Source organism: Corvus moneduloides, chromosome 6 (genome assembly GCF_009650955.1).
Source record: "Corvus moneduloides isolate bCorMon1 chromosome 6, bCorMon1.pri, whole genome shotgun sequence".
NCBI classification, from domain to species: domain Eukaryota; kingdom Metazoa; phylum Chordata; class Aves; order Passeriformes; family Corvidae; genus Corvus; species Corvus moneduloides.
Window position 1 is genome coordinate 59229723 of NC_045481.1, and position 24508 is coordinate 59254230.

At 36.8% G+C, this 24508-nt stretch overlaps 1 protein-coding gene across 1 annotated transcript in view; it reads left to right on the forward strand.

Annotated features, from left to right (window-relative positions):
- The window catches only part of LUZP2 (leucine zipper protein 2), a 215994-nt gene extending 196664 nt beyond the window's left edge, over positions 1-19330 (forward strand). Inside the window, exons 10-12 of the mRNA XM_032113534.1 lie at positions 6581-6673; positions 18040-18117; positions 18730-19330. Of these exons, the coding sequence (XP_031969425.1) occupies positions 6581-6673; positions 18040-18117; positions 18730-18834 (276 nt within the window). The 3' untranslated portion in view covers positions 18835-19330. The remainder of the gene's footprint in view (positions 1-6580; positions 6674-18039; positions 18118-18729) is intronic.
- Positions 19331-24508: the final 5178 nt, after the last annotated feature.

Here is a 24508-nt window from a genome sequence, read left to right on the forward strand (position 1 = left end):
GCTTTGATAAGTTTTAAGCTGCTTAAGAGTTAACAAGCTGGGATACTATATAAGTGCCTCTGGACTGCTAATAAACAGAGCTTGCTCTTATCAACCACATTGGTTTTGGACTGCAATTTCTCCCCCCACCAGAGTTCACGGACTTTTTTCAATTCCAACAGGTAAACAATAAACTAAATTACTACAGGTAATAAATGAGAAATTAGGAAGACACATGATGCAAAATATGTTAGATTTTTCATTGTATTACCATAAAACTACAGAGCACTGGTGCTCTTGTAAATGGTATTCATTTGCAAAATGTTCATGTTCAGTGACTCACAAAGTTGAATAGCTGGATTTTGTGGTGATGTTATGCTGCAGTGCAATTTCAAGTAATTTTGGAATAACATCTGTTCACAAATTTCAGTAGTTTTTCTTATATTACAGAGTACTTCAACATGGGTGTAGCTGCAGATCTCAGTTCTGTTATCTGCAGAAAATTACAAATATTTTTTTTTTTAAGAATCTTTCTTGTAACTGGTCAAAAGTGTGTAGCAGTAGAATTGCCCTGTACACAGCATGCACTTGATTATCCTCCATGTAATCTATTAATAAATTCCAGACAGGTTAGTTCTCTTATCAACACACTGTATTAATCCACACTTTAAATTATTTCTTTTCTTTGCTTAGTTTGTTTTTAAGTAGTAAGGGGGCACGTTTTCATTTATGTGTGCACTAAGCACTACTTAGAACAACTTGGATTCTGTTGTGTTGGCCATTGTTGATTAAAATACAATTTGGACTGTAAATGTTTAACCTCACTAGACTACAAAACTGTGTGACGTGGGGTTCTATTTCGCGAGAATTTTCTTGAACAGCCAACCTAAACAACTGACTCCAATAATTTCAGGTTTTCATTGTCTCATATATTTCATACCAACATATGCTATGCAACAAGAAGACGGTGATGTTTTGTCCACAGTTTAATATAAATTATTATTTATGACTTCCACAAGGTTAGTACAAGGGAGATTATTTCTAAATTCTGTTTTGAGTTAGGTAATTTTATCTCTTTCTCTTGTATAATTTTACCAGAACTTTGGTTTGTTTCCTTTTGTTTATTCTTCTCTAAGCATATGACTTAGATATTCTCTCTTTTGTTTGCAGTTAAATAGAAGTAAATACATCATTCTGACTGTTGAAAACTGAGGTACAATGAATCATCACAGAGCTGCTCTTATTGATCCAGGAAAAAAAATGGTTGTATACATTTTCACAAGGGTTTTCATGCCCTCAGCTGCATGGAAATACAAATAAGAAACTGCAGTTGTTCCAAGGAAGTGAGGCAACTGAAAGTGTTGGTTTAAGGTTCTATTAGAAAACTGAAATTATCTCAAATATGCAATGCTTTCAGAATAAGCTGTATTAGAAAAAAACAGGAGAATTCAGTGCACAATAACAAACACATGGAACTTCTTTTTATGTGTAGCTAGACATTTTTAGAATTGCTTTAAATTGGCATCCATTGCCTATTTAAATGCCCTAGAATAGCCCTCCAGCTATTTCTGTAGAAGAGCACTCCTCTCCTGTGAGTCTTTTCTCATTTACCAGCCTCTTGCCATCCTGGAGGCATTTGGGGGTCAACCTAAATACTAGCTGCCATAGAACAGTTAATGGATTTCCACTCCATACTGTAAATGCAAATACATTCTGTTTATTACTAGTGGAAGGTGACCTATTATTATTTTTATCTTTTGTTTCTGTGCTACCTTCTTATCTCTGAGCACATTTGTGAGTTGGCTGCATGTCATGCCAGACTACTCTAGAAAGGAATCTTTGCTCTGGTCTCTGACAGAGACTATCATCCTCCAGCTCTCAGTAGTTCAGGGAGGACTGTACTGGCTCTCTTATAGAAAGGATGTTCAATTACAGATGAGTTCCTCTGGTTCAAGATGTTAGGAGCTCGTTTTTTCCCCAAGAAGACTTTAACTAGAAGACTTATTTAGTAGGAAATACTAAAAATAGTGTTTGAAAACTTCAGGGTATCTTCCTTAGCTCTTGACAATAGCAAAAAAGTGTGTTTCTGGACAAACTCCATTATTTCAGTATTTGAAGTTCATCAAAATGGGCATATCAAGACATTGACCATCATTAGAGGAAAACCATCAAGGCTATCATAGAGCTGGGGTTTTTTGGTCCTTGGATATCATGAACTTGTGCTCTGCCAGAAACTGCTTAGTTTGTTTGCTTACATTGAAAATACTGTGCAATCTTTCTGTTAGATCAGTATGAGTGCCTTTTTTTTTTTTTTTTTAAATGTGGAAATTGATTGTTAAGAAACCCTTAGTATAGAAAAGATTCATCTGTGAGAGTCTTAGTAGCAGGAAAAAATTGCATTGATGTGACCCATATTGGTGTTGGCAGACCGTCTAGAAAGTAGTCCTGTTCCTAGCACCCTGGCATCTCACATGAAAAACAGCTGACTACAAAGTAAGGATTGTGCAGTCATGCCCAAAAGTCATGTGAGAAGAAGAAAGAGCCAGTAACACTATTTCTAATACAGGAAATAATTGGGCAACATATCAAACCCATAAATCTCTTGAAAGATGGTATTCAGTTGACCTGATTTTGCAGTTTCATTTAGCAGTGAAGATGAGGGTATTACAACAATAGTGCACCCTTTGAGAAGAAAAGCTGTTTGATATTAGAAATTTAAAAATTATAAAGCATCACTGAAGGAAATTTCAAAGGCGTGAAGGAGAACTGATCTCTTATTTATTCCACTGCAAACTTTGGAAGAATTCTCAAAGAAATAAGGAGTTTCATTTACTTATCTTCAATTATTTTGCAAGGTTTGCTGCAAACAAAGCACTCATCAACAGAGTCTAGTTTCCTCTGCAAGCATATACCTTCAGCTACATTTTAAACTATTATTTCAAGTATCTGGAATGCAAAACTTGGGTTTTAGTCAAGCTTGTAAGGTCTCACCAAGAAGAGGCTTCTAAGTTATTTCAAAGAAAAAAAACAAGATAGAAGATTTCATGTTCCTTGAAAAAATATTTGTATTTGAAATCCCTTATTGAAAAGATTTGAGACCAGTTTAGAACGCTTTTAGTAATTTGGGAAGGAGTTCATAATCTTTATCCAAACAATTTCACTCTGGAATACTTGATGTCATTTTTATTACGTAAGATGTCAGTCTAGTAAATAGGCCTCACTCAGATAAGTAATAGCATATTAATTTTTATATAAGAGGTTATTTTTAACAATAAAACATTCTGTTTGCAAGTCTTCCTGTAAGACTCATGCATCATCACCAAGCATATAAGCCTCTAAACATTTTTTTTTCATGTAAAAAGTCAGTGTTCATCCTAAAATTTTATAGAATAAAACGGCCTAAATAGATGCAATAAACCCTCTGCTCTTTTGGGCAGAACTCAGATTTAAAGGACCCAGCCAGAGTCTTGCCCTTTGTTCTGCTTTCCTCCTTTGGCCTTTGTGAGAAGTGTGGTGGTGTTTTAAACTTGAACTTAAGACATGCAGATCAGTGTCACCTTGGGGTAATAGTATGGAAAATAATTGATGATGGTTGTGTAATAACTGAAGGGCTGCAATGTCCGTCAATTAGAAAACAGGGGGAATGAAGCAACCCTGTTCATTTGGCTGGTGTCTGAGCAGTGCAGCTCTGGTAAGTGATTTTAAAAATTTGTTACACAATCTGATCCTACTGGCTCAGGCAAGCATATAGAAATTGCAAAACCTCATAAAATCTTATATTTTGTTTGGGGAGAGGGAAAAGAAGAGTTCTAGTATGTAATAATGGACTTCCCTCTTTTTAAAATTAAACAGGAGACAATTGGAAGTTTTCCTGTTTTCCAGTTTCCTAGAAATAGGAAATGCTGTAAACATCTGAAAATGTGACACTTGGAAAGTACTTTCTTGATGACAACTTACCTAAAATCTCAAACCTCCCCTTGTTCTGTAGAAATGAGTACAATATGCTGAGAAATTGTGTATCGTTTGCTAAGGTATAATCTTAAGCAAGAATCAAATTCTGAAACAAGACACACTATGCACAGGCATTTATTCTTCTTGGTTAATAAGGCTTAAAGCTGTCTGGTTTTGCTGGCATTCCATGGGCATTCACTGACCAGGTAGTCAAGAAATCAAGTGAACATATGATTTATCAATTATTGAACATATACTTCTTTTATTCAATGGGAAGAAATTTAGGTTTGAAGAACTATAATTTCTTTCAGTCCAAACAGACAGGTCACTCAATACAGGTATTAAATGGCATTTATTATTTAACAAAACAATTACTTATATTGATCTTTTTGTTTACCTTCACATTACTTCCTCCAGTAGTCAGTTGCTCTATAAAACTAACAAATCCTCATTGGAGAGCTGTTAACCTATGTAGTGGTTTGGTCCAAAATACTCATTACTGTTTATCTGCTGTGAGATAAGAATTAGGAGAAATGCAAAGCAGGCACCAAACTTGAAAGAATATAAAGAAGTTTATTAACAGACCTAAAAGAGGGAAAAAAAAAAATTATACCACCTCCAGAACTCTCCTCCTCCCCCCACCTTCTCCCACTGACAATGTAAAAAGACAACCCTTAAGATGTTCAGTCTGTTTACCACTTCCATAATAACTTTGTTTAGTCCATTTAGAAAGAGAAGTCTCTTCTTGCTCATGCTATGAAAACATTATCACAACGAGACAGCCGCCCACTTCCAAATATTGTTCAGTCCATTTAGGAAGAGGAGTCTCTCTGCCTGCATGTGAGTCCCTTCCCCCGACTTGCAGCTTTTCCCGCAACTGCTTTCGAGGGTCCACTCTTGAAGTTTTTTGGGGTACAATTTTAAGGTTGAGCCGTTCAGAAACAAAAACAGAGGCCCTTCTCCTTCCCTGGGAGTAAAGGGTCTTCATCATCTTCATCGTTAGGACTATCTCTGGGAGCATCTCTAGGGACTGAGGTTTTCTCCTTTCCTGTTTGGAGCAAAAGTCCTCATCTGGTTCATCTCTCCCTGTCCAAACTTGTCATGAAATTACAGCTGCGTCAGCATCTGCCTATCTCAGCGCAGGTGCTTTTGCTTACGAGTTGAACACTCCACCCCCCATATCTTCATGAAATTACAACAGGGTACTCTGATATATCCTAGCTTCACAACAGAATTTCAGCTTTAAGCATCTCCTCTCTCTCTTCCCTCAGCTTTTCAGCTCTTCACAGCAATAAAAAGGGTTAATCTCACCTCGGCCTTGCAGCTTTGCAGCTGGAATGTTGAATCTTTCTTATCGAAGTGGAGAGGGGGGAGAGCCGAGCCGCTCCGGCTGCCCACAGCAAGGCAGTGGGGGGAGTTCCACGGCTGGAACAGGTCCATCGACTCCAGGATGGCCGTGGCCCGGCCCGGCCTGGCCCGAGCAGGGCCTGGCCGGGCCTGCTGGCCCCCACACGGGGCCCGCAGCCACCTGTCCCAGCACCGGAAACGAGAGAGAGCTTGGAGGGGGAGTTTGTCTGTTCTTAAGTGTGGATCACAGAGGCAGTCACAACTTTAAGTGGCTTAGAGAATTGTCCATATTCAAACTGGCCAGCTGATAGGTTCTATCAGTTCCCAGAGGAAACTGTAAGCACCCCTTAGCAAGGACATCCCTTCCGGGACTATGCTTGCTAACCTATGACAACCTATTTGAACTATGTGACCTATTTTATTTCAACTATGAATTGAACATTTTTTCATGGTTCAAGTTAAACTGTAAATAGTGACCTGCTTGGTTTTATTTCTCCTGTTCTCCATCATTTCTGAAAACTTTGTATTACTTAGTAATTCAATTGAATATAAGTGACGTGAGAAAGGTTTCAAAACTGGTGTCTGAAGTTTTAATTTTCCTTTACAGAGAAATTATTTTGCTTTGTTTCCTGTCACCACACCCCTGAAGAGTTTCAATATGTCTTGCAGACAATTTCATGCTCTCAGGATAGTTTCAGTGCATGCTCTTCCTTTTTTGTCCTTTTGAATCTTAAGAGTTGCAGGAAATATTGAAAATTATGCTTAAAACAAGCAACAATTCGGTGGAAGGAAATTCACTGCTTATATAAAGCGATAGCAGAGTGCCTTCCCCATAGAGCAGTCCATTTTGAGTGTAAGGAGAGAAAGGCATGAAGAGGAACATGTTTTGCCAGCTTGCAGCTTGGGAGGTCCCAGCAGAGAGAGGCTGTGGACAGATGAGGTAAGCTAAAGCAGTTCATAAACATGTCAACTCACAGCCTCAGTCTTCCCCAGAATCCACAAGAGTCAAAGCAATATGAGTTCTGAAAATGCTTTTTTCCCCCTCCTTTGGCATTTAGGTAGAATACCTTGATTATATATATGGAAGTAATTGCTTACAAGGGAGTGCTCTAACAAGAATGTATATTAAGACATTCCCTGTATAAAATTTGCGAAAATGCAGTATATAAAGTAGTTAGCAGTTTGCAGAAAAACCTCTTGGTTTTTCATTGTTATCCTGAATTTTCAAATGTGACTTATTTGATATTTTATCTCAAATATATTAACATTTTAAAATTTTTTTTTTTTTTTTTTAATCTTTCAGGTCTGGCAAAATGTCTCAGCAGAGAAAGAGAATTTTCATGTGGCCTTGAAAAAGGAAGAAAATCAAAGCACCCAGGAGTGTGATTCTCAAGATGTAAGATTAGCTCACCTGAAAAACAGGATCTAATCTAGGCTGTATGAAAACATGAATACTTTAGGCGCCTATCAATGGGACTTTTCCTATTCAAGATGGTACACATATTTTATAAGCCAGCTATATTCTGTATTAAAGTGCTGAGGAGCAAATGCTCTTTGCTGTCAATCTGTGCATATATGTTACCTAGGTTTCTTTTAAAAGCTGCTTAATAGAACTGGTAGGGCTGTTGGCAGGAAGAGCAGTGGTGGAAAGTGTCTCATTTGATGTTTAACCATTCCAAGAATTCATTTGTTCCTGGTTGAAGTGTTGCCTGCATTACAGTGAGATGCAAAAACTTTGTTTACATATCTTCATATTTATTACTAATTTATTTATTTCTAATAATCAGGCACAGCCTTCACAGATGCTTCATTTAATAAAGCAAAACCTTTGGGGAGGTGTAAGAGATGACAGCTGAAATAGTTGAAAGGATGTGATATCATTCACTGACAGTCTAGAAAAGCTCCAAGCTGTGTTTTTCTTATGACAGCTCTGACAGAAAGCTAAATCTGGTGCTTTTACTGAGACAGTACATACAGTCAAACAGCATGGTATGAGCTCTTAACAGAAATCTCAAATGTATGTATTGTGGCTGTAATTATAAAGACACAAATAGAACAGGAAAAAAGAGGAAAATTGAGCGAGACAGATTTTGTTGAGAGAGTCTGCTCTGACTGTTGAGAATTTTCTGCTCAATAGTCCAAAAAGTATAGTGCTACTTTGACTAATTTGCAGGTGAAATATATATATTGAATATTTAACATATATTGAATATATTGTTGTATCTTGAGACTTAACAAAATCCTGTGGAGGTAACTGGGTAGCTTGCTGTTAGTGATCATAGCAGTGTGAAGAAAATTATGGGGAAAAAATCTTAGATAATTCAGTATACAACAGATTACTAAAAAAATTATATAGTATCCATTTATTACAAATATGTTACAAGTTTATTTAAGATCCCTCCCTTCTGCCCCATCCTCTAGAGAACAAGGAGAAATTGCATATCTGTAAGAGTGAATAATTTGCCATTGCACATTTCTTAATGTAAAGGAATGTCCTTTCTTAATGTAAAGGAAACTTCATTTTGTTAATAAAAATTGAAGGAGGAGAAGGAAAACATGTAAAATTATGAAGTTGGAATTAACTCCATTTATATTATGACTAGAGGTTAGTTATCCCTTGGAAAAGTTATAGAAGGTTTGATGAAATGTAGAATACTTTCGGTAGAGAGTGAAATAATTTAGGCTAAATATTTGCGTAAAGAGTTTCAAAAAGCTCTTTTTTACAGAAGTGAATACATTAAAAGAGAAAAAAAGAAAATAACTGTTAACATATTTCAAAAATCGAAAGAGTATTTAATTTCTGTATCAAGTACTGTGATGAAAGACACCTAAAAAATTCACTTTTCCATAAAACCAAGGTTTTAGTTATTTAGAATAGACGGTGGTTGTTTTTTTGTGCTTCTACCAACTAGTATTTCTAGCCATTTAATTAGTTAGCAGGGTATGCTGCTTTGTATGAGAAATTGGTCACTGCGGTGGTGCATCCCCTCTCCCACCCAGGGAAAGTAAATTACTGCAACTGAAGTTAGAAGTTTTCATGAGTTGAACTGTTTTTCAAGATTCAAGCTAAATTAAAACCTAACTCTATTCCCTGCATTTCTCTAAGTAATATTGTAATTCAAATAAAAGAAATTAGTCTATATGTCTATATTATCTATTATAGCCTCCATTGTTAAGCTATAATGGAATTAAGTTTTATATCATTTAATCTCTCAATTATCATACTTTAAGACCAATTCTATATTTATGGGACTCACATTTCCTTTAAATTTTAAATCTTTATGGTTTGCTAACTCTGTATTTGCCAAAACCTCCTGCATGGAGGAAAAAAAGCAGCAAAATCAATGAAAGCATACCTTAGGGGTATTCAAATTAACTATGCCTTGCTAGATAATGTTCCTTCTTGTAAAATTAAGCAGGCAATGGTTTTCCCAGTTTTATCTTTCTTCTAAACATGTTGCTGTTACAAATTAATTTTTCTACTGAAAAATGAGCATTATTTAATAGTTGTAGTTCAATCCCGTTCACATTAAAAAAAAAATCTATCTAGGACTCACACTAATGCACAAAACACTGTGCTTATGGTGTCTGTTGAAGGAATGTCTTTGACAGCAAAGTTACAAAACATATTGTGAGGACAACCATATCTCCAAGCAAGGAAGGCATAAATAGTGCTGTGTTTATCCAAATCAGAATTTTTTTGTGTAATTAAAAAATTTACAAGTACAGGGAGGAATGTTCTCCCTGTATGCATGAGACTTTTATATTTTTTTTTAAATATATTTTTTTAAATATTTTTTTCATATTAATATATAAAAATTCAAGGCCATCATGGGAGAATAAAACATTGGTTTGTCAGAATATCCTGATTTCACTTTAAATACCACAAAGGTAATGAAAATAATGAAAATGAGAAAATGTTCTTGTAAATCGAAGGATTGATTAAAAGAAAGCAATGAAATTTTCAAAGAAAACTAAAGCATTAAATATGTTTTTCATAACAGTTCTAACTATTCTACAAGTCTAAGGTCCATCCTTGTACCCTTTTCTGCTGTGGATTGCTCAATTGTGGAAATTACTATAGTAATTTCCCTGGTTGTTGTTTAAGTTAAAACTATTTTCTTTGTCTTACATACATTGTCCATCTGAACATAGGCTAACCTGAACATAAAAATAGTGCAGGTGATGACATTGGGCTAGCAACCTCTTCATCATCGTCATCATCATCATTATTATTATCTCACATTAACAGAGAGAGAGAGAGAGAAGGAAGAATTTAAATTATTAGCTTTGAGAACTGAACTAAAAATGTCTCTTTCCACAATTAACCTTCATATATTGGCATTAGGGATACCACCTTAAGTTCTGAAAGTACTGGAAGGAATTTATTTTCCCAAAGGATCATATTACTTCAGTAATACAAAGCTGCAATTTGTATCTGTGAACACTACCATTTTGAGAAAATTCAACACTTGGGAAGAGTTTTTATTGTATTTTTATCATTAGTTGGCTGTATGTATTTTTTTCTGAAGTTTTTACAGCTGCTTAACCCTCAATGAAGGAAGATTAAGCTTGGATGGCTAAGAACATATGACAGGTTCTAATGCAGCATTTTTTAAGAAAAATTAATGAAGATGTACTTAAAACTCTGTTGCTTAGAAACCTAGTATTTCAGCAATCCTTTCTCAGAACTTTACAAAGATCCTTTTATTCTGTCTCTTATAAAAAAAAATGTTATTTATATTTTGAAAGAATTAGGGTAGTAAAGACTAACTAGAGAAGAACATGCAATCTTACAGCTACTAAGGCAAAAAATAAAGCAAAATGGTTAGTTGCTGGTTCCAACCGGTGTTTTTAAGTCTTTATGGCTAAGCATCTCTGTCTTGAATTTGTGATCTTTCTGCAATTTTGCATTTATGGGGTCTGTGTCTGTTCACAGTAATTAATGTAGTTTACATTAGAACAAATACAGATGAAGATTTATTGACAAATGGGATACAGACTAGAAAATTTGGAAATTAGACACTGCTGATATTTATCTGTAATGCAGTTTGACATGGGACCAGTAATAGCCAGAAGTAGGTAGGATATCCTGTAATACATAATCTGAAATTGATCAAAACCAATAAAAATATTAATTTCAATATTCTTGTAAAATTTCCATTATTTAGATTATTTGTACTTGTTCTGGTTTGGCCAAATTTAGAAATATATCCTCTGAGAGAAGGCAGGTTACAACCATCCCTCCTCCACCAGGTTTGGGAAAAAATAAATTTTCCTCGAAGAAAAGTGAAAGAGATAAAAACTATTTATTTAACAAACACACAGGAAAAGGATAATGATGCTAAATAATAAAACCTCTCACTCTGCTGAGAGAAACCTGGGAAAATTTCATAGTCCTTTCGTAGATCTCTCTCTCTCCCTCCTTGGAGCTGGGATGGGGTGGTAGGCCCACCTCCAGGGCCAAGGCGTCAGTGGAAATTCCTCCTGATGTATTCTGATGTTGAAACAATCCAGCAGAGAAAAAAAGGGGAAAAAAACCAAGTCCCAGGAAAACAAAAGTTCAACTCTCCATCTCTCTCCGGAGAAAGGAAAACGAGCTGAAAAACTGGCCAAAAGCTAGCAGGGTGCTTTCCCCACTCTCGCCCTTCTGCCACAGCTGAACACAGAGCCGTCTCTATCTCTGTGACCTTGAAAACATGCAAGCAAGCTGCTTAGAAAGTTCCCTCGGTTTTGTCTCTCCCCCCTCTCAGGCTTAGTTTAAAGGCACAGAAAGGCACAAAATTAATTTCTGGGCATGGGGCAGCAATAGGGGATACACATCACAAAGTCACCCCAAGACAGTACTTTATTAGATGCATCTTGTCAATACTACTTTTTCTTAGCCTTATCCAGAGATGTTTTCCTATGTCTGGCTCCTGAAAGTCTCTGTGCAGAACCAGAGTTCTGCAGAGCTCTTTCCCCTATATTCCTTCCCTTTTCTGTCTTCCCAAAAGCTTTTGGGATTTTGGCTTTTACAGCAGAATTTACTTTATTCCCTTTTCATATCAAATAATTCTTATGCATGTAACATATCATTTAAAACCACCTATTTGGTATTGCTAAAACATCAAAGAATTTATAAAATTATTCTTTCTTCTCTGTTGTCATCTTAGATTTTTTGCTCTTTGTAGAATCTTCTCTGATAAATAAAAGTGATAGTGCTTTTATTTACTGCCTTAATTTCCTGCAGTAAACAAACACTACATGTTCATTAATCATTCAGTGACAAAGGACATTGAGTAATGGAGCCAAAATTGTACACATTTCTAAGCAACCACAGCATTTTGCTTCATTTTTTAAAATCAGTTTCAGTTGCAGAGCTTTGATCACATTGTACTTTCTGATTGTTTTCCAAAGGGAGTAATAAGAGAAAAAAGTAACCATTGCTCTAAAAAAATTTCAAACTAATAAAATCCTTAAAGTTAATTTGATTCCATAAAGGAGAACTATGAAGGTCATAAGAAGGTACATCATCTGAGTTTAACCATCCCCTTAGTACACCGTGATCTAAAACAGGAGAAGGAAAAGCTGCAGAGGTGTCTGCTGAAAAGGCATATGCACATTTCACATACTTCTTGCTCTATATCTTTCTTGTAAACAGTGAGGGTTAAAACAGCTTCCAATACAGATCTGTAACAAATTCATGAGCAAATCTGATAAAATATGTCTTTGAATAAACTGTGAACCTAACTTGGTTAATGACAACTAAGATAACTAGTTTGTCAGCTGACCTAACCACACCATCCTTTTCTCCTGCATCTGATTTATTTTCTTCAGAACTAACTCAGTGCTTTCTCCCCCATCACACTCCACAAACATCCTCCATATCTACTTTTTTTGCCCTCTGAAGCCAAAAGCAGTAGTGATGAGAAGGATCACTGAAACTCCAATGTTTGGTCAACTAAATCTGTATGATGCTCTAGCAGCAGCAGAATTATTTTCTAACTGCAAAAGCTGTTATAATATCACTTATTTAAACTTGATTTCCTGTCCATTTGTGATTTGATTATTTGACCTTAAATTGTTATGATTTTTTGACCATAAAGCCAGTTCTTACTTGCTGAGTTGGTGCAATGGAAAACTAGTTACGTTGTTCAGCTCTTTGCAGATAAAGTTGCATAGTTTAGTAGCCAATGGGCATGCTGAGTTCTAACTGGCTTGTTGAAAATTCTTTTTAAATGAAGATGCACACTTCATTTATCCACCTTTGTCATTTATACATCCAGCCATGAACCGCTCCAGCTTTGCTGTGTTACTTACTAGCAGAATTGAATACCACAACTTCTCAAATTTTGTCTGCATTACTGATTGAGATGCATATTTTATAACCAGAACACACACAGATACTTTGTTAATTGGACTCCATGACAAAAGCAACACAGCATTTCAAGGCATATCCCCCATCTCAATTTTTCTGTCATGTAAAATTTCTCACTTACTGTTCTTGATTTTTTTTCATTTTACAAAATGTATTGTTTAAAGCAAAATGCACTTTTATGAAAATTTGATTTTACAAACAAATAGATCATCAATGTGTTTCCTAAACTTTATTTAGACCAAGTAACAAGTGTTCAACATAACTTAATTTGTTCTGTTTCTCTGCCATATAGAAGAAAATAATAATAAAAATTCTGTTGTGCTTAGTCATAAAAATTAAAAACGTTGGTCAAACTAAATTTTAAGGACATGTTAAGAAACTGTGCAATTTGGAAAGAGTTAGTAACAGTGAAAACAGTGAAATTGTCTGTCCAACTATCAAACACACTTAAATAAAAGATTTTTTTCTTGTAATCTCTCTTTGGAGAAGGTTTTGCTTTCATACTTAGAATTCTCAGTGCTGTTTTAGGGCTTTTAATGTTGAGTCTTCAAATGTTAGTTCTTTCTTGATGTTTTATGATAAAAATACTGTATATGTAATTTATTGAATATGTTTGTCTTACAAATATGCCCTTTATTGCAAAATATAGGGCAGATGTTCCAGACATACCACTCAGAAAACTTAATGGTGAAGTAATAATTCCTCAACATAAAAGTATAGAGATTATTCTGTGAAACTGATTTGTTCATGGGTGAAATTTGGAGATCTGTCACTAATGGTTAAATACAACTTCTAAAATTATTATATTTTTTTATTAAAGTGAACTAAGGAAGGGGTAGGAAAGAGAGGAGGCAGGGCTCTAAGCATCAGAGAAATCTCTTTCTGTCTTACTTCACTTCTCTGAGTCATAAAACTACTTCAAGGACTAGTCATCATTTACTGTGTATGTGGACAAAGACTGGCTATGATGGCAAGTGTTGAAGGTTTGTTTCCCGAATCTAGATAAAAGCAGATTGCTTGCCTGGGGACATGCAAATGAAACGAGGATCAAATATAACTGATTGAGAAGTCTCTAGGAACTGAGGAAAATATCTCCAGCAGAATCACTCTTCATCTCTGATGAGCCTATAAATGTGACCGTTTCAGTTAAAGCTTTGAGAAATGTTAAGCTTAGCTTAGGATGAGGAAAGCAATGAAATGTTCAAAATGCACCTTCTAACCTGGTGAAGTTTTTGACCAATGATCAGAGCAAATACTAACTGAGTCTCCAAACATTAGGAGCTGTGCTTCTGAATGAGATCAGGACTTCTGCCATCCCTGTTCCCCTTGAAACAGCCAATCTCAGGCTCCTTAAAAAAGGAGGCAGAAGAAAACACAAAATAGTTAGGGATAAAAGACCTGGTTTTTTCTAAATGCCAATGGCAGGAAATAAACTTCCGGAGTTAAGTTAGATTTTGAGAATATTATTAGCTTTTTTCTTTTGTTGTGCTGTCAGTTGCATAAATACAGGAGAGTATTTTTTAATAATCTTGCATGAAAAGTTCATTAGAAGACAGCCTTTCACCATGCTAACAATAGATTGCACTTTTTAAAATGTTGTGATATTTTAGTCATTCAGTATTTTTCAGCTAAATCAAAGCATGGTGTGTTGAATTGTCTTACTTTATAGCTTTCAAGGTATTTGGTCTTGCCCACCTATGCTGTGTTTTCTCCCTTTTGATCTGCAGTTCTTATCCACCTGTCATTTCAGGCACAAACAAGAAAATAGCCAACATTATTTGGTTGTATTAGTATGTTGACCCTGCATTCACATACTGCCTTTCTGTATTCCTGGAAAGCCATTAGCTTATGTACAAAGGGTCATCACCTGGCTATGCTGCCATCATTTAGCTCTTGGTGTTGGAGATTTTTCTTCCTAAAAAAATTTTTAGTATGTAGCTTAAGAGCCTGCTTAAACTTCTCTGGAAGCACTAAGAAGAGGGGCACGCAAAAAAATCATTTCGTATTTATTCCAAACTCATTACATCTGCGTTGAAATATGAGACTGCTTTGCTTCCAGAGATACCTGTGTCTTGTTCAAAGTCTTCAGATGGTGAGAGAAAGGTAGTGCCTCTTCCCTGCCCTCCCTGGAAGCCAGCACAGATTTAAAACTTAGCTATGACTAATAATAGAGATCATGTGTAAACAGAACTCTTACAGCTTTCTGCCCAACAGCAGGGGAAATAGTCCATATTGTGAAATGTCATGCTACATTTGGTATGAAAACTAGAACATCCTTAAAGTATTCCTGACAATATTTTAAATTACAACCCTCTCTGTTATGTTGGTACAAGAGGATTCAATGGAGTTGTATTAAGCTAACAGGACTGACTTGAGACCAGGCAGGATTTTTTATTTTCTAAATATTTTCCTCAAAGATGCTTTTACTCTTTTGTTAGCATTTTGTTAGCATTTTATTAACATTTCAGTAATAATCTTTAAAAAAAAAATGTTCACTCTGGAAGAAAAGCAATTGATCCTTCTCTGACAGAAATGGAGAAAGCTGTTTTTTGCCCAGTTGTGTGTCTCTCTGTTTAAGCATACTGTTGAGTAAAAGTGCAAGGTACAGGAATGCCTGGTCTTGTCGGGGAACAGAGTTCCTCCCTGACATATGTCCCTGAAATACTGAAATCTTGATTCAAAGCTTGGCACGATCCCACTATCTCTTCCCGCAGGTACTTCTAAAATCTCATTTCCATAAAATAAAAAAACCACTCTGACAACATTTCAACATCTTTATTTTCCAAAAGCAGTTCTTTTTGCTTTTTGATAGTTTCTACTGTGTCGAGCTCTCATTCTGTCCTTAGTAATTAGTGTACCTCTAATGGGAGGGAATCTGACAGACAGAAGGAGTCACACAGACAAACATACAAAACAATCCATTACTTATCATAGAGGGAACTAGCAACAATAACAAAAGTTTAATATTTTACTTTCTTTGTCTGTCACCTAAGGTTGTGAAAGGTATTCTAGTACATTGGGTTTAAATTTCTCCATTGGTCTTCAGCTGAGGGACAGGAAGATATAAGTTGTGTTTGTATTGTGTGTGTTTGTATATTTATGTGTTTATATATGCACATATAGGTGGATAGATAAATAGATACATATATAAGCATGTAAATACACACATAGGTGGGTATATATATGTGTGTTTATGTATATGCCTGAGGTATGTGGATGAGATGCAGTTTGGGTTCTGTTAAACCCAGTTTACAGATACAGCAGGAGATTATACTAATACTCATCTGATTCAGTTTAGGAACCAAACTGATAAAAAGCCACAACCAGCGTGTGTGTGTGTATATATATGTATGTATATATGTGTGTGTGTGTGTATGTGTGTATACACCTCATCCATAGGAACTGGTTATGATCTTGCCTATTGAACTGTTGTTGACTGATGGCATACTGAAAGTCATTGCTGTTGTTCAATCTGTAATTTATTTGTTAATGATGTACAATGTTTCACAGTGACAATGAATAATTAATTAATATTTTATGCTTTAACAACATAAAGGTATAGGAGTTGCTTTCTTTAGAAGAAGTCCCTACTATCTTTCTCCAGCAGTGATCCATATGGTGTGCTACTAAAAAGAAAAGAACTCTGAGTGAACAAATGTGAAATACTACAGACATAAGTCTTTATTGCTCTTTTCCTATCAAGATGGACTTTGTTATCTGGTCTATGAAAAGAATATGCAAAACTACTCACTTATAAAGAATTGTGTTTATCATTTTCTTTTATCTTCTCTAAGGCAGACCTGGTTATTTTTTTTCTTCCTTTGCATATGTCTTAAGAAGTTGACCTATAGTTTTTTTATGTCAATTAATAGTTTTTGCTTCCTATCTCCTATAAATTATGTTGGTGAAATAGGTTACCTATTTCATTTTTTAATATGTACAGTCAGAGCAAATTCTGGATATGTAAATGATCTTATATTTAATTAGCATTATTTCTGTCCTCTTCATTACACAGTTTGCAATACTGTTCATTGTTTGACCTATAGTATCTTTTGTCCTCAAGCTGCTCACCTAGAAGTCATAAAAACCCTCATTTTTTTCTGAACATGATTCAGCTTGAAATATTTTTTTAAATCTAGATTAATAGTAAATAATTTAAATGGATGTTTTGGCAGGACCACACTTAAAAGGTTTTGAAGTATTAGAAGTCTACTAAAAATTGTACTCTGTCATCTGACTTTTTAGTCTTTATCTAAAACATAAACCACATGTTTTTTGTTTGATGTTTTGTTTGGTTTTTTTGTCATAGAAGGAATAGGTGCTTTCTCAATAGACTTTATTTTAATCAATACTGCCTTGATTATTCCCTATATTAATCCAACTTTTATTTGCTATTATCTAATGGGAAAATATGAAAAAGAGTTCCCCACATCAAATCCATCTGCATCATCTCAGAGGTTCACTTCAGTACCTTAAACATCACTAAACCCCCCCACTGTTGTGTTGGAAAGAGTCTTGATGACTTAAAACTTAAAAAAAACCCGGTCATTTTCACTCCATTTAAATGTATCCGTTTTAATAGCAAAACAAATAGAGAAATTCCAATGTGAACTCATTTTAGAGTAATGACCAAGTATTATCAATACTTTACTGTATTTCATGTTTAAACTTCTTTTCCTATGGCATCATTAATCCTACTGCTGAAGGGACTTTAATTTAAGTACAGTAGAATTTTTGGTGTTGAGTAAATCTCTGGTTTGATATCAGGAGATCTCCTTGGTTCAAAAATGTACTTTGTAATTAATTTTATTTATGCTGTGCAACTCTATTTTCCCAGATATTAAAAAGCATATTGGCAAAGAATATAACATTATTCCTTGAATAAAATGACAGCAATTAATGTAACAAGATTTTGTACCTTGAGAGTCATCTGACTTCCCCATTCAGTGACTTTATATTCCCATTCAGGGATTATTATACCTAAGAGATTTAAGAGTTTACACAAGAGAATAATAATAGATAAGTTCTAACTGTAATGCTGATTTTCAACTGTTCGTTACTGTTTCCTCACCCATAAAAGACACTTGTAATTACTTTTCTGTTTCCTAGGACCACTTCTAGGAGTAAACTTCGCTATTGGTGATGAGATTTAAACATGAGGAAAAAAAAGCTGGAAAAGCATTAAATTTTTAAAGTTGCTGCCCCAAGACCATATTGTTAAAGTCTATTACAGGGATGATGGCAGTCTGGACTAAGCTTAGCTATGAAAAATTTGTTCCATTTCATCAACTAGGCTTAAAAGAAGAACCAGTGATTTTTTTTCTTTCTTTCTTTCTTTAGGAAAACTATGACTATTTTAGGAAAAAATATGAAGTAGTTATCTCTGACATTTGTATTGACAGGTTGCCAAGACATGTTTGGGGAATCATATTGATTCAACATCTCGTTTGAAGGCAGCAGAAACAGATACAAGCTTTCAGGTATTCTCTTTCAGAGTAATTGTTGGGGTTTTACTAAAAGGTCTTGTGAAACATGCAATTACTTGAAGTATACTTACACATTCTTCACCAAGTTCTGTCTCAAAACAGAAGACTACTTAGTTCAGACTGACTGCATCTGATTGCAGTGCATCTGTTCAAAATGCTTTCTAGCTGGTAACAATTTGAAAACTATTGAATATTTGAAGAACTAGTAGTCAAATTACTTAGTAGTCAAATGACTTAATTTGATAGTGTGATGTCTATAGCCCTGGAAGCAGGAGCAGGAAGAGATTTCCAAAATAATTATATATATAAAACTGTTATAATATATATATCATATGCAATTATATGAAGCTGTATGCAGCATCAGACTTGTATGGTTTTGCAATGTAGAGATTGTTCAATATGCTTCCTTTAATAGAGAGCAGAACCCTTTCCTAGGCGAATATTATATTCTGCTGCAGTAGTTTATGACTGGTACATCAGTTTAATAGAAATACAGCTCTATGTGCACTACTGCCATGGATTTTTAACATACTTTTTTTATTTTTGCTTATGTATATATCTACTCTATACACAATGTTTACACAGATGCTGTTTTCACCTCTACAGAAGTTGCAGAGCCCTCCGTGGACTAAACCTGAAGATAAAAAATCACCTGAAAAGAATAAGAAAAAATACGAAGAATCAGTTAGTACACAAGAAAAAAGACTCTAAATGCTACTAATCTACATTGAAAAATGTCAATCACTTGCTTCCATCCTCATATTCTGTTAGCAAAAAGGCATGAAATGTTCCAGGTTTCTAAAGCATGCATTTTTCACTATTTTATGAATGTTTGTAAATTAGTCTAGAATAGACCAATTAGTACCTTTCAGCAATAATCCAAAATGGATGTTTGAAGAAATGCTTTGTAATGCAGTCCAGTTTTTGAATTCTTGTTCTATCTTATCAGTAATTGTATACTCTAAATTACCTTCTTCGTAAACAAGAGTCATTCTCAAGTATTTTCTCAGTCTGTTCTGTTTCATGTAACGTTATGGCAGCTTAAGGGGCAGATTAAGGGGCGGTCTGTGTGTGTGGGGAGAAAATAGCTATGTAACCATATTTGAAGTACAATTCGTAAGTGCAACTGTCAAAAGGGAGCTGTGAGTGGGGGTCCATAATTCCATTTCAAATCTACTTACTTACACAATAAAAGATGTTTATTTTGGTGGGGGTTTTTTTCTCACTGCTATCTTAACTAGTCCGTTTTTGAACACTGAAGAGCTAACAGAACTGGGAGTTTAAGGGATGGTGATAGAGAGGATCATTACTTTGGGGATTCAAGCAAAAATTTTTGCAGGTGGTACTGAGTTACAGTTTCATAGCTTGCTTGGATGGCAGCCATGGGAAGTCAGTTTCATCCCTTATATTTGTGCTGATCTCAAAAGGATAAATTATACTTTAAAGGGTAAAGCCCTATTTTGTCTACTACAGTTGGCCTTTGATCACTCCAGCAGAGAGGAGCATATTGACTGGAGTAAGTTCGGCCACTAGTGGATTCTTTCAGTTTCTCCTTGGTCACATACTCTATGACAAGAAAGCAGAAAGAAAGGGAGGAGAAGGAAGAGATAATGGTTTTGCTTGTTTGTGTCATTATTGGTCTAATTTAAGAATTCATATGCCATATCTGGTTGAGATGCAAATCTTTGCTTTCTTCTTGCAAGAAGTGTTTTAAGCAGTTGTAAGTTGTAAACTTCCACCTTTGTCTTAATGCACCCAGCAGTACAATTTTTACTAGATTTAAAGTGGTTTACTTATATTAATTTACTTTTTCTTGCTTTGCATCAGTTTAAAAGCAAATAGACAAATCTTTTATTTCACTTAGTGATGCTCTGTCTTCTGTTTTAGGATTTAAGATTTTACCTCTCCTTCAACAGTCTCCTTCAATACCTGCCTTTTCCTTGCTGGTGTGAATAATCTTTCACCATGACACTTTATTTATGTTCCTCTACTCAAAGGTAGATATTTGGAGAATGGTAGGTTTCTCTGCCTTGAGAAAATACAATTTGAAAAAGAAAATAACCTCATGATCTGACCAAATGATGACAAGTACTGCTTAACCAAGTCACACTGCTATTACAGAAAAGACTATCCATGTTAAAGGTCAAAAGAAGTGAAATCATGGCCACAAAATTAATCAGAAAAGAGATGTGGTTTTTGCATCTGATCCTAAACCTTGTTGAAGACAATCTGCTGTATTTCAAAATTTTCGGTGGGCAAGAGACTTGTGATTTTGTCATATCTACAGTTGGCATTAATTTCTAGTGATGCCAAAAGCAACATTTCTTTGCATATGACGCACCTTAACTGAAAAGGTCACTGCAACTCTGTTTCTGTCATCTGTCAAGAAAGGAACTCTATCCCACAATTGTTGAACCCTTCCAGCAGGACAAAAGACTATGAGCACAATACCTCCTGTAGCTTTAAGAAGAACCCTTTGTCAATGGGGTCCACTTGATCAGGCAGCCTGTAGTAAATACCAACCACAAGGTTCCTTTTTTGCCTTGGTCACTGATTCTTACCTACAGGCTTTTGATTTGCTCAAAGACAGCTCCTCACACTGAATCCACTTCTTGATGTAGAGGGCAATCCCTCCATCTCTCCTTCCTTCCCTGTATCTTCTGAACAGGCTGTAGCCATCAATAGTGACACTCCAGTCATGTGATTTATGCCACCAAGTTTCAGTAATGCAACAAGGTCATAACTTTCTAGCAGCACAGGGGCTTCCAACTCCTCCTGTTTGTTGCCCATGCTGCATGCATTGGTGTAAAGGCACTTAAGCTTGCCTGTCGGCCATGTCACCTTCCTAGAGGAACACCCCTTTTCTTCCTTTGACATAATTTTCTGGTGTTTCCCTGTTGGCTTTTATTACCTTAGGAGTCCCCAGCTTGCCCCCATAAGACTGCAACTGCATTCCAGTGTGGCTCACTTCAAAGTCATGGGGGTGGGCTATCAATTTTACCCCCAATACTTGCTTGCCTCCCCATGGCACATCTCTACCAAGCCTGGTTTTATCGCCTTTCCCCTTCAAACCTAGTTTAAAGCCCTCTCAATCAGCCCTGGGCACCCTTTTTCTCCTTTTTAACAGGTAAACCCCATCTGTTTCTATGAGGTCTGATGCTATGTAAGTCACTCCATGGTCAAAAAAAACAAATTCCACCAATGGCACCAGTCTCTAAGCCACACATTGGTCATGTGGCTTCTCCTGTTCCTTTCAGCATTCTTCCTGCAGCACACCACCTGTGCTCCTGTTCCTTCAACCAGTCACCCCAGCCCTTTGAAGTACTTTTTGATTGTGCTAGGACTTCTTTCATCAACCCCTGTCACTGCCAACCTGGACAAGAAGCAGTGGACAATAACCAAAGGGCTGAATCATTCCAGGGAATCTCCTGGTAAATACCCCTTACCCACACTCGACAGAGGCAACAGACTTCCCTGTGGGATGGCATATGGGCCCCCCAGTTCTCCTCAGAAGGGAGTGACCCAATACAACTACCCTTCTTTCTTTCTTCACGCTTGAAGTTGTGATCCATCTGGCTGACTGGCCTGTTCCAGATAAACCCCCAGACAGACCTTCTTCTCCAGTATAATCTGTCTGACCCTCATGTTCCAGAGCCTCATACCTGCTGCATAGGGGCACTTGGGAAGGCAAGAGAGGCTGGGAGGGGATTCTCCTACATCCTTGAGCAGGGACCTTTTTCCATTCCCCCTCATGTTTTAGGTCCCCTCCTTCTGCCTGATGGCGAGAGGATCGGGGCTGCCACAATTCTTGCTGAGCTTCCATCCACTGCATTTCTTTCAGGGGTGGAAGAGTGTGACTCCACCAGTCTATTTCACTTTCTCACTCCCTGCTACTCCTCATCCTGATTAAATTGGGATTTTTTTCTCAAAGATTTCTTAAACACACATACACATACAGAAAAAAGAATTCTTCAAATACATAAAATTGAAGACACAAAAATAAAACAAATTTTTCTAGATATTATTAACTGCTTTGAGATTTTTCCAAAAATCCATTCATTTCTGGAATTTCCCCTTAAGAAATTAAATTTTAAGTTTTCTTCCAACAAGTAAAGAAACAGTGCTCACTCTGCAGGCATAGGGTATTTCCTCCAATACCTGAAAGCGAGTTCAGAGGTGCTTTCAAGCGCCATTCTTTGGGCCAAAAGAAATAAGAGATGACTGTAACATCCGCACCAGTGTCTAATATTCCCTTGATTGAGATTGTCTTATCTCCACATGTTAAACTGTAAATGAGCACAGGTCGATCACGGCCTATCTGCTTCATCCAAGTGGCAGGAATGTCCACATCTTCAATGTCAACTGAAGCTTGTTGATCTGTCACTGGCATGATCTGCTCTGTTGCGTGAGATGGTAAAGAAATAGCTTTGGCTATTGGAGTATTTTCTGGAATAACTAGTGGAGGACGTAAAGGTTGAGCCAAAACTGTTAGCTCTTCATTTTGATCTGCTGAAACAATTGATGGAAAAACAATGAGCCCTACGATGCTAGATCTTTCCTTGCCTACTATTAAAAAGTCTTGTCTCTTCCAAGATGTTCCAGTGACCCCTGTGGGAATCCCTGCATGATTTTCGTTCATAAAACATACTAATTTGGAAGCTGCCAATTTGCATTGCACCCCTGGTGGCAGCAATTCTGGGTCACTGGGAAATCTATAGATGGTCCAGCTGACGGAGTTTGAGTGACCTTCTCCGATAACTGTGTTCCCTGCGGGATTGCAGATGGAGCCATCGCCATTACTTATGTCATAGCATGTTGGCGTCCCGCGCTCCTTTTCAAGTTTCCCAGAAGTGGTAAAACATTCCCATCCACATCTGTTCTGGCATGACATTGATTGGCATGATGTCTTCCTCTTCTACATCTTGGACAGAGGCCTGATATTTTCACATTTTTTTCAGGTCCTGGACAATACCTTTTCATGTGTTCGTGTCTTCCGCATTTAAAACATGGTCTCCCAATGAATTCTGCTGCCATCACTTGTGTAGAGTTACTTTGTTGCAGATCTGAGGCTGTTTCATCAGCAAAATGATTTCCCAGTTCAGGGGCTGTTTTCCCTTTTTGATGACCCTTGCAATGCATGATAGCCACTTCTGTAGGCTTCCAAATGCTCTGTAAAAGTGCAAGAATCTGTTTAGCATGCTTAACCTCATTACCTTGAGCAGTCAGCAGGCCACGTTCCTTCCAAATAGCTCCATGGGCATGAACAACGCTGAAGGCATATTTGGAATCAGTCCGTATGTTCACCTTCTTCCCCTCGCTCAGTTCTAGAGCTCTCACTAGTGCAATGAGTTCAGCTTTCTGTGATGATACATCTGGAGGCAAGGCTTTTGCCTCAATGATTTTATCTGAGGTGGTTACGGCATAACCGGTCATCCTCCTACCGTTTTTCATGAAGCTGCTCCCATCAGTGTACAATTCCCAGTCTGGATCTTTCAGAGGAACATCTTTCAGGTCTGATCTACTGGAATAAGTTTCCTCTATTGTCTGCAAACAATCATGCTCAGGCACACTGTCAAGTAACGTGGATGATAAAAACATCACAGGGTTTACTACAGAAGTTGTCTTTAGAGTAACATCATCCTGTTCTAATAACACAGATTGGTATTTCAGCATTCTGCTAGGGGAGAGCCAGTGTCCCTCCTTTTGCTCCAGCACATTTATCACTGCATGGGGTACATACACGACAATGTGCTGCCCAAGGGTGAATTACGGGCCTCCTATATCAGAAGGACTGTTGCTGCCACAGCTTTCAAGCATCCTGGCCAACCCTGGGCTACATTGTCTAGTTGTTTTGAAAAATAGGCCACAGCTCTTTGCTGGTCTCCAAGGTGCTGTGCCAATACCCCCAGAGCAACATTCAGTCGCTCATGTGTAAAGAGTTCAAAAGGTTTAGTCAAGTCCTGCAGCCCCAGAGCTGCGGCTGACATCAAGGAATGTTTCAGCTGTTTAAATGCAGCCCTGGCATTCTCTGTCCACATGATTGTCCCCTTTTCAGCTGCTTTAAGGACCTCATATAAGGGTCTCACCAGTATACCGTAGTTTGATATCCACAGGCGACACCAGCCTACCATTCCCATGATGGCCTGCATCTCCCTTACGGTATGAGGCTCTGGAAGTCGACAGATGGCTTCCTTCCGTCCTCTGCTGAGTTGTCGATGTCCGCGGAAAATTTCCAGGCCCAGGTATACTACTGTTTCCCTGGCAACCTGTGCCTTCTCTTTCAAGATCCGATACCCACTTTGGCCCAAAAAGTTCAACAGACTTACAGTGAGCTTTATGCAGTCATCTTGTGTCTTGGCCACTATCAAGATGTCATCAACATACT